General features: G+C 40.2%; 1 protein-coding gene across 6 annotated transcripts in view; it reads right to left on the bottom strand.

The window, feature by feature from the left end:
* INPP4B (inositol polyphosphate-4-phosphatase type II B) overlaps window positions 1-13,575 on the bottom strand; it is a gene marked incomplete at both ends in the record, with an annotated part of 278,348 nt that overhangs the window by 245,545 nt on the left and 19,228 nt on the right. For all 6 annotated transcript variants that reach the window (XM_084246365.1, XM_084246367.1, XM_084246370.1 and 3 more), the window contains 2 exons: window positions 6,969-7,085; window positions 9,402-9,520. In XM_084246365.1, coding sequence (XP_084102491.1) covers window positions 6,969-7,085; window positions 9,402-9,520 — 236 coding nt within the window. The remainder of the gene's footprint in view (window positions 1-6,968; window positions 7,086-9,401; window positions 9,521-13,575) is intronic.

Here is a 13,575-nt window from a genome sequence, read left to right as displayed (position 1 = left end):
GTGTTCCTGTTTTTCTTGGTCCTAAATCTTGACAATCTGGTTGATTATCTTCAGAAAATTCACTATCTCTAGTTTACTGGTCCAGCATACTTATTTGAGTTTTCTTTTCAAATGCCATTATTTTAGGATTAAAAACCATTTAGTTTATTTTCAAACCCGTGTGTTTCTTCTTCTCCTGTTTTTATCAAATGGTTATCTTTTTGTTCTTTCCATCCTTTAAAAACCTTTCGATGGCTTCCCTATTTTCAGTTCTTTGGCTGTACAGATATCTTCATTTATTGAGTCTTCCCTACTGTTGAGAAGCTATGTAAGTTTTTTGAAGAGATGTCATGCTCTAGTCGTGTAGCCATCCCGACAGGCTGGCTTTATTATTAGTTTTGTTTATTTAGCTTGGCCATTCTTGGTAGTCCTATTACATGGAAAGTGGGTAACTGTGGCCTCTCTGCAGTTACAGAAGAGAGAGAGGCCAAAACTGTGTGATTGAGGAGGTCTTTTCTCCAGGCATCAAAGCCTTATACACTCTAATATTTTAAAGCTCCATTTTTGCTTTTCAGTCTTTGGTTTAGGGTTTAGGCATTTTTAGTTTTTATTTCCTATAGTATTCCACATGCTACATCCAAAGAGGAATCTCCCATATCAGTTTGGCATACTATATTGTCTTCAATTTGACTTGAATTTGATTGATTTTTACAAATTAAAAAAAAATCATCATGCAGTCCTATTTGCTTGATATTTACTTAAATTCTTATATGTGGTTATTTTAGAGGGAAAAATATCCAAGATAAATTTGCTTATAATTTCTATGTGTAAGGAAAATTAATTTTTTATCAAATATAAAATTTATTTCAAGAGATTAATATTTAATTTGTCTGCACTGAAATATGGTGAACTTTTCAAAAAGGATTTTAGTTTCATTTTTGCATAATAAACTTTTAATGAGCATATGTGCCCTGGCCTGAGAGATTTGAATCCTGAAGGGCTCCAGCCACAGAGTGAGTCTCATCCATCCACTTTCTCTTTCCCGCAGGACTTCAGAGCATACAGGAAGGTATGTCAATGAAATTTGTGGAAGGGGGAGCTGGGATAGTCATCATTTAGGTACAGCAGGGCTTTTCCCAATAAAAGAGCAAAGAGCAGAGGCTGATTCTCTCATGATCTAGGCTGAAGCTTAAAAGGGAGGTGGGAAAGCTATGGAGTCTAGAAACTCATTCTAGGAATCCAAGGTTGGTTCAACATACAAAAAAATGTGTTGATGTATTTCACTATGTTAACAGAATAAACACGAGAAACATTTAAGCATCTCAAACCAAGAAATCATTTGACTAAGTTCAACATCTTTCATGATAAACACACACATATAATTTAGGAAAGAAGTCAAATTTCTCAATCTGCTCAATCACAATCTTCTAAATCTAATGCAAGGCATCTATAAAATATAAAAACCTGCAATTAAGAGCATACATAATAATGGACTTTTACATTAATTAAACACTTTTCCACTGAGATTGGGAACAAAACCAGGATATCCATTGTTACTACTTCTATCAATATGACACTGAAAGTCCTACCTCATCCATGCAGTAAGGAAAGATAAAAGGCACCATGACTAGAAAAGGAAACATAAATCTTTCATTATTTACAGATACCATGATTGTGTATTCACAATGACCTACAGGCTCTGCCAAAAAGAAAGTCCTTTAGAACTGAAATGGAAATTTAGGAAGACTGCTGAATACAAACTCAATATACAAGGATAACTGTATTTCTACCTATTAGCAAACAACAATTAGAAATTGTATGTCTAAAAAGACCTTGCATGTTCTCTCTCTCTCTCTCTCTCTCTCTCTCTCACACACACACACACACACACACATCAAATACACCTAGAAATAAGTCTAAAAATATCATGACCTATACACTGAGCATAAATATAATATTTATAAAAATTTAAAGTCCTAAATAAATAGATCATACCTACCATAGATACAGATCAATAGACTTGATATTTATAAAATAGTCATTGACTCCAAATTGACCTAGAGATTCAACATAATTCCAATCAAAATCCAACCAGCTTTCTGAAAAAATTGGTAACCTGTTCTATAATCTGTATGGAAAGGCAAAGTATCTGGAATAGACACAAGCAAAAGTAAGCAAACAAAAAACTTCAATAAAAAGAACAAACCTTGCAAAGACAGAAGATTTAAACTCCCTGATTCAGGATTTACTATTAAAGCCACAATAATCATGCTGTTGTCCTGAAACTACAGAAGCAGATCAATGGAACAGAACAGAGTAACTAGAAATAGACTCGCATGTATCAATAGACTATCGACTTTCTACTCAAGGCACAAATGAAATTCAGTGGAGAAAATAACCTTGATCCCACCCTCACTGTGCTTACTAAGTTAATCTGAGATAGATCTTAAACATAAATGTAAAATGAACTATACAAAATGTTTGAAGGAAAACATTGTTAGGTGATAAACTGGATTGAATCATAATTAAAAAATTCTAATCAACAAAATACATCATTAAAGAAATTATTAGACAAGCCAAAAACTGAAAACAACTTTGCAACACATATTCAACAGAATATACCTTCTATAAAGAGAAGAAGGCACATCACAGAATCTATAGCTCCACAGGTAGTGTTAGACTTAAACTTCTAAGAAATCCATGTAGAAAATCAAGCCAAGGCAAAATTGTTTTATTTTCCACAGAAAAACTTAAAAGACTGAACTGGACATTTCTGTCACGGGAATTGTACTTGACTGCCTTGGACGTATAACACACAAAATGCAGTAAATTTACATTCAGCCTTGATAAGGTCATTTTTTCTGAAAGGTACAAATGTTGTTAGAAACTGATAGTTAAAAGTACTTTGGGACATATATCCTCACCTCACAGAAATGTTCCGTGTCTACTGGATCAGGGACTTTGTACTTCAAGCCAAATATCTAACAAGTTGGGGTTACAGCAAATATTTATTGATCCACCAAGAACAAATGGAATGAGGTCAATAGGCACTCTTGCAAAATGCATATGAAACTCATATTTTCCCCACAGGCAAAACCAATTTTGTGACCTAATCAAATGTTTGCAGATTGATGGTTGTCTTCAGTTGGGTACTGAGAGTGTTTTGTGTGTAGAAACTTCCAAAATACCACTTGCATGGGGGAAAAGAGAAAGAGATACAGAAGTTGATGGTTACGGTCTTTACTTCACAAATTTTTCAATCTCTGAGTTTTTGTTGCAACATCTGAAACACCCAGATTCCCAGCTTGCTTCCCTAGGGATGAACACTGTAAATGAAGTGATAAAAAACACTTTTAACTATGTTGTTTCAGTTTCCAGAAGCTTTAAAATAGAGCGTATGACCAACGCATATCGAGAAGACATCCACTTCACTGCTAACACTGGGGCTCTCATGCCATCGTCATGGACTTCCATTGTGTGAGTCCCCACCACCAAACAGCTGCCTTTAGAGACCATTCTGAGAAAACAGGTTATTCTTCATGGTGAAAAAAGTAATGAAGAGGTCATCCTAATAAAGACCCTATCATTTCTCCCCATACCCCAACCGTACCCCAAAAACCAAGCATTATCTATCCATCTGCCACTGAGGAGAATGATCACAATCAGTGGGAAGGGTGAGGAAACAATAGTCATTCTGAATTAACGAAAACTCTTCTCTTTCCTTACAATGATTAATTGCTATTTCTGTTGAAGTGACTGAGAACGAGACTCAATCTTAGATCCAGTTGTTTTGAGAAACACAAAAATGCTGGTTAGATATTAGCTGCATCAGGCACAGATGGAAGGTTATAGCTTCTCTTTAAAAATAGGTAATATCAATTGAGTATGAAGATGAATGTGAAACAAAATAAATTATCTGACTGGTTAACTCCAAGTTAACTCAATAGGAAAAGACAAGTAACTTAGTCATCTGACTCAATGAATTAGTGCTCAATCTAGAAGATCTCTTTGTCCTGGGTCTGCCTAGTATGATCAAAGGTTTGTTAGGAGCAAATATTCATATTACTTGGAATATGAATATAATTTATTAATTTTCAAAACAAATATAGATTCATCATCTGATTTCTTATGATTTAAAAGTATTACAGCCAAGTTATGGAAACACCCTAAATGCCCAATGGCAGAGGAGTGGATTAAGAAGATGTGGTGTCTATATGTGTGTGTTTGTGTGTGTGTGTATAAAAAAAAAGATGAACTCTTGCCATTTGTGATAACATGGATGGAACTAGGGGAGATTATACTGAGTGAAGTAAGTCAGGAGGAGAAAGACACATATTAGATGATTCACTCATAAAGACCAAAAAAAAGAGGAACTGACAAAACCAAACCAAAACAAACCCTAGAAACATGAATGCAGAATTGACACCACTAGAGAGGGAGAGGGGTGAGTGGGAAAAAGGCCTGTGGGAGCTTTGCTGGTGGCTAAATCCTTTACAGTTTTGTAAACCAGTGGTACCTCCATAAGAAATAATAATATAAATACATTTTATGAATTGTGATGTAATTATGAGTTGTACACTCATAATTATAAACTATACTTTAAAACCACTTGTCACCTCTTCCTTTCCTGTGTCCCACACCCCAAAGAAAACTTAAGAAAGGAGAGAAAAGGGGTGAAGGATAAAGACTCCGAGTCCATGGGGGAAATTAGCATATTAATGACTGGGGTTTCTATTTACACTTCCATCACCAGAGCTAATTGTTAGTTATTTTAAGGAAGAGGTTATGCTTTAATTAACAGCACTTCTTAAATGAAAGTTGGTTGCATTTTTTAAGTATGTTCAAATTTCACAAGTCTAAGTTCACAGCAGGATCCCAGTTCATCTAATACTTTCATGTGCTAACACCTCTGTTCAAGGAAGAAAGTCTTTAAAAGACCCCCCTCAAAAAAAAGACCCTAAATAATTAGTTTCCAGAATTAAAAAACCAACAAAAAACACATAATTAATGAGTAAGCTAATTATTTATCCCCAGAGCATTAACAGACACGCACATTTTAAGAGAGGATGAAGGGGTAGAAACACCTCTTGGCATTTAATATTTTCAACTTTGCTATTTCTGAAACTTAACAAAACCAAGAGTTCAGGGTGCATATTTTCACTTCTGTAGTGTTCCTTGAATTCTGGCCTTCACCTATTCTCTGTACTGTCCATGCCTTGGGGCTGCTGGGAGGCTTTGAAGAGCATGGATCCCATGTTCCCTCTCTGCTCTCCCTGGCCCCCTGGTGACATCTCCCTTGCCTATGTGTCACTTGCCTGTGTGGTTGTTCTCACACTTCCATCTTTCCCAACTTAGTGATCTCCCCACTTTCCCCATTTCTTTCTCTGATAGAAGAAACCAAAACCCACAAGAGGAGGCTTTGAATACAGTCCATCAAATTTGCTCCAGATCTCATGATCAGACGGTTTTTAGATGCCAGTTTTAACCCCAACTTTTTGTCTCTTAAATATTTTTATCTTCCCCACTTCCCCAAAAAAGTCAAAAATAACAAAGATAGGACCTTTTTTGAGAAAAAAAGCAAAGTTGGTAAATATGGAAAAAGATCTTCATTTGCATTCTCTTATTCGGTATTTACTATTAATGAGGGATCATGAGGTAGCAACCAGAACAATCTTTACAACAGCAGCAGCAACTTACCCTTATCATCCTGCAATAGTTATTCTTCAAAATAGTTTACATGTATTAACTGACATAATTCTTAAGATCCCAGTGAGGTATACAGTATAAATTAGGAAACAGAGGTACTAAAAACTACCTCTTCTAGAGTCATAAGTCTAGTCAGTGGAACCAGACATTTCTCAGTGGTTGCCCCAGGCCGCCATACTGTTGCCATGCTACACATATCCCGTGTGTTCAACGGGGCACATCTTCTGCAATTTTCAAGCAAAAGACTCCTAGGGCTGAGTAGAAACCCCCTTGTCTCCGTTTAACATCATCAGTCTGAGTCACGTAAAGGATGAAAAGGAGAGAGTGAACTCCATGAGCAATGCCTAGATGTGCAGAGCTGAAAGTTACATTTCCCAGGTGCTTCTGCAGGTCCAGCAGCTCCCCTTAGTTTCAACTGTACTCTCTCAAAACCACTGGCTCACCAGGTTTCCAGGTGCTTTCTGTGTGTCCCTCACTGTGGAACACCAAGACTATCGTAACTCTCCTGCCTTGAACAAGACAACAATTCACGGTATCAGGAGAGATTTCCAGGTGAGAATTCACTTTAAATGCTACCCTTCCCAATGTCTACCCAATAGCATTCTCTCCTGTCTAGGAATTTTATGAGTGGCCTCTAGAGATAGTGTCTGGTACTTAACTGTCTAACTAGGAGGTGTGATTTAAGGTGGAGGAAAATTTAGACAAGGTAAGAAGACTGAAGAATCTAAGACAAAAAAACAACCGTGGGGACTTTTCATGCCCTTAAGGAGACCAATTAACCCTCCTCCCAGTGCTTCTAGTTTCCTCCTCTGCTTTGGTGCCAGGAAAAACTTGAGGAAGAATAGAGAGTTTCTATTTTCACAAAACGTAAAAGCATAAAGTATGGAAGTAACTCACCATATCATTGCCCCCCCTTAAGAGTAATTACAATATCTCGAAAGTTTTGAAACACTATCTAATCTTTCCACATGCTTTCTGCCCACAATGTTACTCCTTCAGCAACTCTTTAACACAACCACAGCAAAAATAGAACCCAAAAGATCAAGCCAGCCTTCCTGCAAAGAGAAAAATCTGTCTGCGAGCTTTTGTTCCTAACCAAGTTGTCAATTGGGCACTTAGCTGAATGCATTTGAAAAAAATAAACCCAGCAAACCCTAAACATCAGACAAACATAAACAGAGTTCAAATACCCTCTTTGAAAAATGCAAGTCACCTCAAGAACCCAAGAGTTTGGAAAAACAGACCCACTTTTCCCAAGGAAAGAAATAAGCACCAGTACTTACAGTGTCGTGGGACTTATCCTTGACATCATAGACTGTTAGCTTTATTTTGGTCTCCTCATAGATGGGATATTCAGATGGGAATGTGACGCCAGTCAGGAACAGCGGGTCTCTTGTTCCCTGTGAGACACAAGCAGACAACCCTGATTCAATAAGACAGCAACTGCAGTGGGCAGCGCGCGTTGACACCGGAGAAGGCACCAAGTGACGAGGTCTGTTTGCTTTTCTAGGAAATAGTTCTCTCAGAAGAGAGATCTGAATCGCCAAGGGGTGCTTGCGGGCAAAGACAGGGCCGAGGCCCAAAGGACAGTGAAGGGCATTGCCAGAGGTGTTAACAGTCTTGCAACACAACTCTTTTTTATTGTAAGCAGAAGCCGTTTCTTAGGGTCGGTTGTCAGGCCATTTAGAATACAAGCAATGGACAGAATCTGCAATCCATGCACATAATCTCAGATGCTGGCTGATCAAATTAAAATGAAGCTATTTCCTCCGAGAACTATTTGGTACTATTTTGTATCCACTGTTTTTATTTATTCATTCATGCTGTCTTCCTTTTATTCAACAAATATTACATTTTTGCCCGCCACTTCCTTAGACACTTCGGAATAGACAGTGAAGAAAAGAACAAAAAAAAACTTCCTAAGTTCAAATATAAAATTTTGAAATGTGTCAAAATAAATTACTACATTTAAGTTTTGACAGTATTTTAAAAATAACTAAGCTGGGGACTTCCTGGTGGCTCAAGGGGTTAAGCACCGCACTGTGAAGCAGTCATCAGCCTCTGCAGCACGAGTTCGATGCCCAGCCGGCCAGGGAGCTACCCACGTGGCACAGCAGACCTCTCCTGACGCCCGCTGCTCCCCTCAGCAGTGTATTTCGTCATTCTGTCTATTCTGCTCCCCACTGTGTCTCTGGTGAATCCTCTCAAACCCCCCCCCCAGTTACTGTATGCATAAATAAATAAATCTTTTTATTTATTTATTTATTTATTTATTTATTTATTTATTTATTTATTTATTTATTTATTTATTTATGCAAGCACTGGGTACAGTCAGAAGGGCGGGAAGGTGGGAGAATTCACCAGAGCCAGAGCGGGGAACAGAGCAGACTGACGAAATACACTGCTGAGGGAAGCAGTGGGCACGGCAGGAGAGGTCTGCTGCACCATGTGGGACCCTTGCTGGGGATCGAACCGGTGCTGCAGAGGCTGCAGGCAGAGGCTGCGGGCAGCTTTGCAGCCCAGTGCTCAACCGCTGCGCCACCAGGGGAGGCCCAATAAATAATTTAAAAAAATAAATAAATAAAAATAACTAAGTTGGAATTATACTTGAACTATTTTTTCCTATTTAGTCAGGTTTTTCAAATATGAGTAAGATCAGTTGTGTAAATTCAGCGAGGGCATTAATTCCTAACTGTGCACACGTCAGAACCTCAAGTTTCCAAAGGACAGATTCAGAGCAACAGGCAAGATCTGCCTCTTCCCCTCATAGACACGGGGAGCTCAGTGTGAATCATTTATTCCGCCAACCGCTTCCAGAGGCCACTGGCACCTAGGGCAGCCAGCTTGGGGGCAGGCTACCTAGGTTTTATAGAGAAACTCCTCACTCCGAACAGACAAAGCACAAAGTCTAAAAAAAAAAAAGCAAGCAAAGCCCAAGGAGCTCAAAGCTTACTTTCTTTAGTCCAGAGAGTCAAATAAATATCGCTCATACACAAAGGTTGTGAAATACATCTGATCAGAACAAAATAATCAAAAGGGAAACACTTCCTCTTTTGAATCTGATCCAAGACAATAACCAGTTTCCTCCAGACACATTTTACATGTTCTATTAGTAACAATAAATGTAAATAGGAAATCGCTCATCTGATGAGTAATATTTACACCTTTTGCCTGGAAACATTACAATTTGCGAAATCACTTACCTTTTCTTTGAAAAACATATACTTTAAAGAGACACACAGAGAGAATATGAAGTTTTCCACAAATGAATTAAGAAATATAGGAAAATATGAAAAGGGCAAAACCCTTGACAGGTCAAAAACTTCTCTGGGTACTGACAATTTTCTCTTTTCCCCTCCAAAATAAAAATTCATTCCATTTTATTTAAAATTTATACTCTCATTTTCCCTCTGTTTGGTTCACGATTCAGAGATTTAAACTGGGAATTTTTCTTACTATCAACTCAAGAAAAAAAGATCCTTCATAGCAAGGTAAGTTTTTCCCCCATGTGTTTATACTGATAAATTACCAGTGCAGGCTTAATAACCTCAGAATGCTTCCCCTTAATACAGAAAGCAGTCACTTAGCAGAGTGACAGGTCATGAACTACTTACTTCAGCTGTCTGAAGAGAGCAAGAGAGGGGAGGGGGAAGATAGGAGTAGAGAGGAGGGGCAGACAGACAGACAGACAGACAGAGAGAAAAATGCAGGCTCACCTCTACAATCTCGGTGCTGGAGTATCTTGTCAGACTCTGCTCTGAGGGGTGGATTACTGAGATCTGCACCAGTGTGTTCAGCTTCCGATCACGGACAGGAGCCACTAGATCCCTGCATGCTGGCAGTGGCAGAGGAAAGAGAAAGAAGAAAATAAACTAACACCGTATCCCAGAGAAAACTTCTGTCCCGGCTTGGAAGTAAACTTCACCAGGGCACTGAGTGAAGTCTCCTGGGACTCTGCCTGATTGTACAGAGGAAGTCCCTTGGAAGTACCTTACAGAAATAGGAAGTCACGTGCTGCGGCGCTGAATCGAGAGTTTATTTCCACTGACCACATTTGCAGTTCATGCAAATCTGGCGTGCCCTGGGATCTCAGCACCACTCAGAAACTTGAAAGACTCTCATTAGTCATTAAACCCAGGGCTTGAAGTCACACTCCTAGACTAAGGAAGTTGATCTGGGCCATATCCGTGAAACCTGAAGCTGCTAGTCACTATCCTTGAAACCTGAAGCTGCGAGTCACTGGCCCTGGCTGGTCTTCATCTGCTGGAAGGCATCCCTGTGCTCGCCTGTCATTCCCGAAGGCTGCCCTCCTGCCCTCACACACAGGACTGACTCAGAAGAGGGGCTGCCCTACACCAGCAAAGGCAAGAAAAGGCAGAAGAAGGGTTAAATCCGCCCTGCCTGGGATTCCAGCCAAGTCTGGGAGAGAGACATGTGGAATAAGGATGGGTTAATTCTTGCCCTGGGGCCACAAAAGTTAAGAACTCTCCCTGGAGACAGAAAGCTCATATTACAGACTCCCATTGCCATACCATATTTCCTTGAATATTTTCTCCTCTCACATATCATTGCCCCAATTTGGGCAAGGAAAACTACACACACACACACACACACACACACACACATATACACACACACACACACCCCTCTCAAATAATCCTTTTCACCAAGTCCAATATTTCTTCTCACTCCACTTTCCCCATGGCTTCGCAATAGCCATTTTACTGCCTGCCCTGGGGGATACAAAGTCCCCACCAGAGTTCAAGGTAGGCTGAGGGCAGGCTGGAGTTGTGATCCAGAGGGCAAATAGCCCTGGGCCCTGGATTTCATGGGTAGACCGCTCCCCTGACCGGCCAGAAGGGCTGCAGAGTTGCAGATTTACGTTAGTCTGCAGTAGACAGCGGTTTATTGGACCTCGTCCATCGACTGGGACCTCTGTCCACTGGGACAGAGATACTGTGGCTCAAATCTGCAACTTGAAAGCAAAGGAAATTATAAATGTAATTATCACCTTCCAGTGGCTTACAGATCATCTCACTTAGTGAAGCAGAAGGGGAGAGACGGAAAAGCAGTTTTGGAATTGAAACAGGTCTGGGTTTTGTCCACTTTTGCTGCTAAGCAATGCGGGGCAAGTTCTTTAACTTCCTAACTTCTTGCCAGACTTGGGGATCCTTTTACTCCTGGAAGGTATGTTGTCATGATGTATTTTTATTTAAACCACATGCCTCCTGCCACACAGGAGAGCTCAGGGAAGCACTGCTACACTGCATTCGCCCTCACCACTTTTGAGGTGTTTTGCCGGTTACCTTTCATTTCTCAAAACGGTGCTATGAATTATTATTTCAGTTTGACATATTAAGAAAGACAAACTTATCAGATACTCAGCATGGCATGATGGGAAATTTCTAGCCATTTGCTCACCTCATACCCCATTCGCTCCTTTCCTGGCTTTGCTCTCCTGCAGGAGGGCTCCTCTCTGGAAGACCTACTGTCACCATTGTTTACTGTCCACCCCGAGAGACTGACAGCTTTAGAAAATACTGATGTGAGGTCTCATTCATGTCAACATCTCACCGGAAAGGGAAAAAAGTCAGATTTAGACTTCCCTGCTCTTTGGTGGTTGTTTTGATGATCACTTCCTCTGCTTGCCTAGGAATGTGTTCAGTATCATCGTCCTTTCTCTTGTCTTTCTGCACAGGGAACAGCTCCCTCTCCACTTACTGATACTGGCTTACATCTGTCCTTGGGCTCTAGCTGAAATCGCTTTGTTTCAAACACACGTGTCTTGTCCTCTTTCTGTTGGTAGGTTCATCTCGACCTTATAAGCTTATAACACCTTTGTTCAAAATAAGTCCCACCTGTGCTGATCTCTTATCAGTCTTGTCTGTGGGCTGTGGTTAGCTCCCCAAAGTGAGCAGCTGTTCTCCATTTCACACAGACACTCTCAACCTCCTTTAAGCTGAAATATTGTGTCCAGTCCAATTTGCAGAGCCCTCAATACCAGTGATGTAAACACAATACTAGCGGCACTTTGCATTGTTTCATGGTCTAGGTCTAGAAACTGGCATGGAGAATGACCACAAGCCTGAGCGTGGCCTCCCACAGCCCAGATCATTTTCTGCTCCCTCAGCTTTGACAGCAAGATGCCCTGGAAAAGCCTGAAATCAGCTGGATTCCCTGAGCTCTAGCCCCAGATTCCCTGATTCCTAGTTATGTGACATTAAGTCACAAAGTCTTATATATCTGTTTTCCATCTGTCTACCCCTTTCTTGGGGTGGATGAAAAAGAAGGCCCTTTCTATGAGTGAACTTTTCTATGCAAAAATTGAGTGTTCTGATATTATATGAACATGTGCCAGTATTAATAACAATATTTATCAATATTCAGTGTGTTATTAGTCTATAAGTAGGTTTTTATTGACTCAGTCATATTCAGACAACTCCTTAAAAGCTGTCACCAGTCCGTGTCTTTGTAAATACCAAACCAGAACGTGAGTCACTGCACATCATAAAGTGAAACCAGTGCAGGGAACGTGGACCTGCACGTACTGAAACCACCCACTGGAGTCGATACACAGCGAGCTGTCTGGGTGGCTCGTGGACTTTGTACCCCTGTGATTACGCAAAAGCCCGGCCTGCAAAGAAATTTCTCAGACGTCAATAAATAAGCCTGAAACATCTGTTTTCAGATATTTAAAGAAAAAAAAAATGTTTTATCTACCTACAAGCTACCCACCACTGCCCAGCACCCAAACAGCACTCTGCCTGGAGTGGCGGGCATCGGCCACCTTCCTCAAGAAGCAAAGGCTGCAGTGATTTGGGGGTTGCTGCTCTTTTGTGTGTCATTTAAGAATTGAATGGATAGAAACAAAAAGAAGCTTCTCTGCTTCATTCATCAAGATTTTCACTTCTATTTCTGCCTTTTTACTGACTCTCTTTTGGACCAACCAAGCTACGTAAAAGTGTCCCCTCCCCCTCTGGGTGCTTCATTTTCAGAGTCAGCTTTCAAGGGTTAGTTTTCAAGCTTGTCCGACTCTGTGAAATACATACCCATGACATTTGGGTACCTACTAGTTTTCTTATAGATACATAAAACTTAAAATTCCTTACTGGATTATTTGTGAATTCTAGAAATCATAGGTATCTTTAATATATAATCTTCTTTTGGGGGGACAAAGGGGTGAGGGTGGGACCAATGGATTATGGTGGAGGGTTGGGGTTTGGGTGGTGGCATGACAACATGCATTTGTAAAGGTGGAACCTACACCCCTAGACATATACAATGTTGTAAACCAATGTTATACTTCGGTAAACATAATTAAACATAAAAATAATTAATTCACATTTGTTAATTTCACCTCTGACTGGGTATTTTCAAATAAGAAGCCAAAAATAGCTTTTATTTTCTATCTGCCTACAGAAGCACCTGTGTGAATGGTCCAATCACCCTCTAAGCAGGGGCCAGGTGTGGAGGTTAGTCTAGCCCCTGAAACTCAGGAGGGTGATGTGCACATGAGGTGCTGTCTTAACATGGGAGACGGCCCAAGGGGCCATGGAAAACCCCTCTCCTCTGCTCTGCATCCTTCTTTCATTAGGAAGGAAGACTGCAAAGGCTAATAAAGCAGCTTTTTCTGGCAATTTAAAAATAAATGTTACAGCTAGACCCCAATATAACCTTTTGGAAGCCTAACTCAAAAAAAGTGCATCTCTTGTATCCTCTACAGCCTCTTTCTGGGGAAAAGGAAGAGAGAATTCCATGCCCACTAAGGGCAAAAACAGCCAGGGTTCAGGGACAAGGGCTCTTGACTAGAAAGGCTTCAGGGAAATGAGCCACTTCCCCAAAGCTGTGGGTGAGAGTTGTCATCTAGAATCCAGTGTTTTAATTTTACTT

The sequence above is a fragment of the Talpa europaea genome, assembly GCF_964194135.1.
Source record: "Talpa europaea genome assembly, chromosome: 10".
In the NCBI taxonomy this organism is placed as follows: Eukaryota; Metazoa; Chordata; class Mammalia; order Eulipotyphla; family Talpidae; genus Talpa; species Talpa europaea.
The sequence above is the reverse complement of the archived record's forward strand: the minus strand, read 5'-3'. Positions and strand labels throughout refer to the sequence as shown.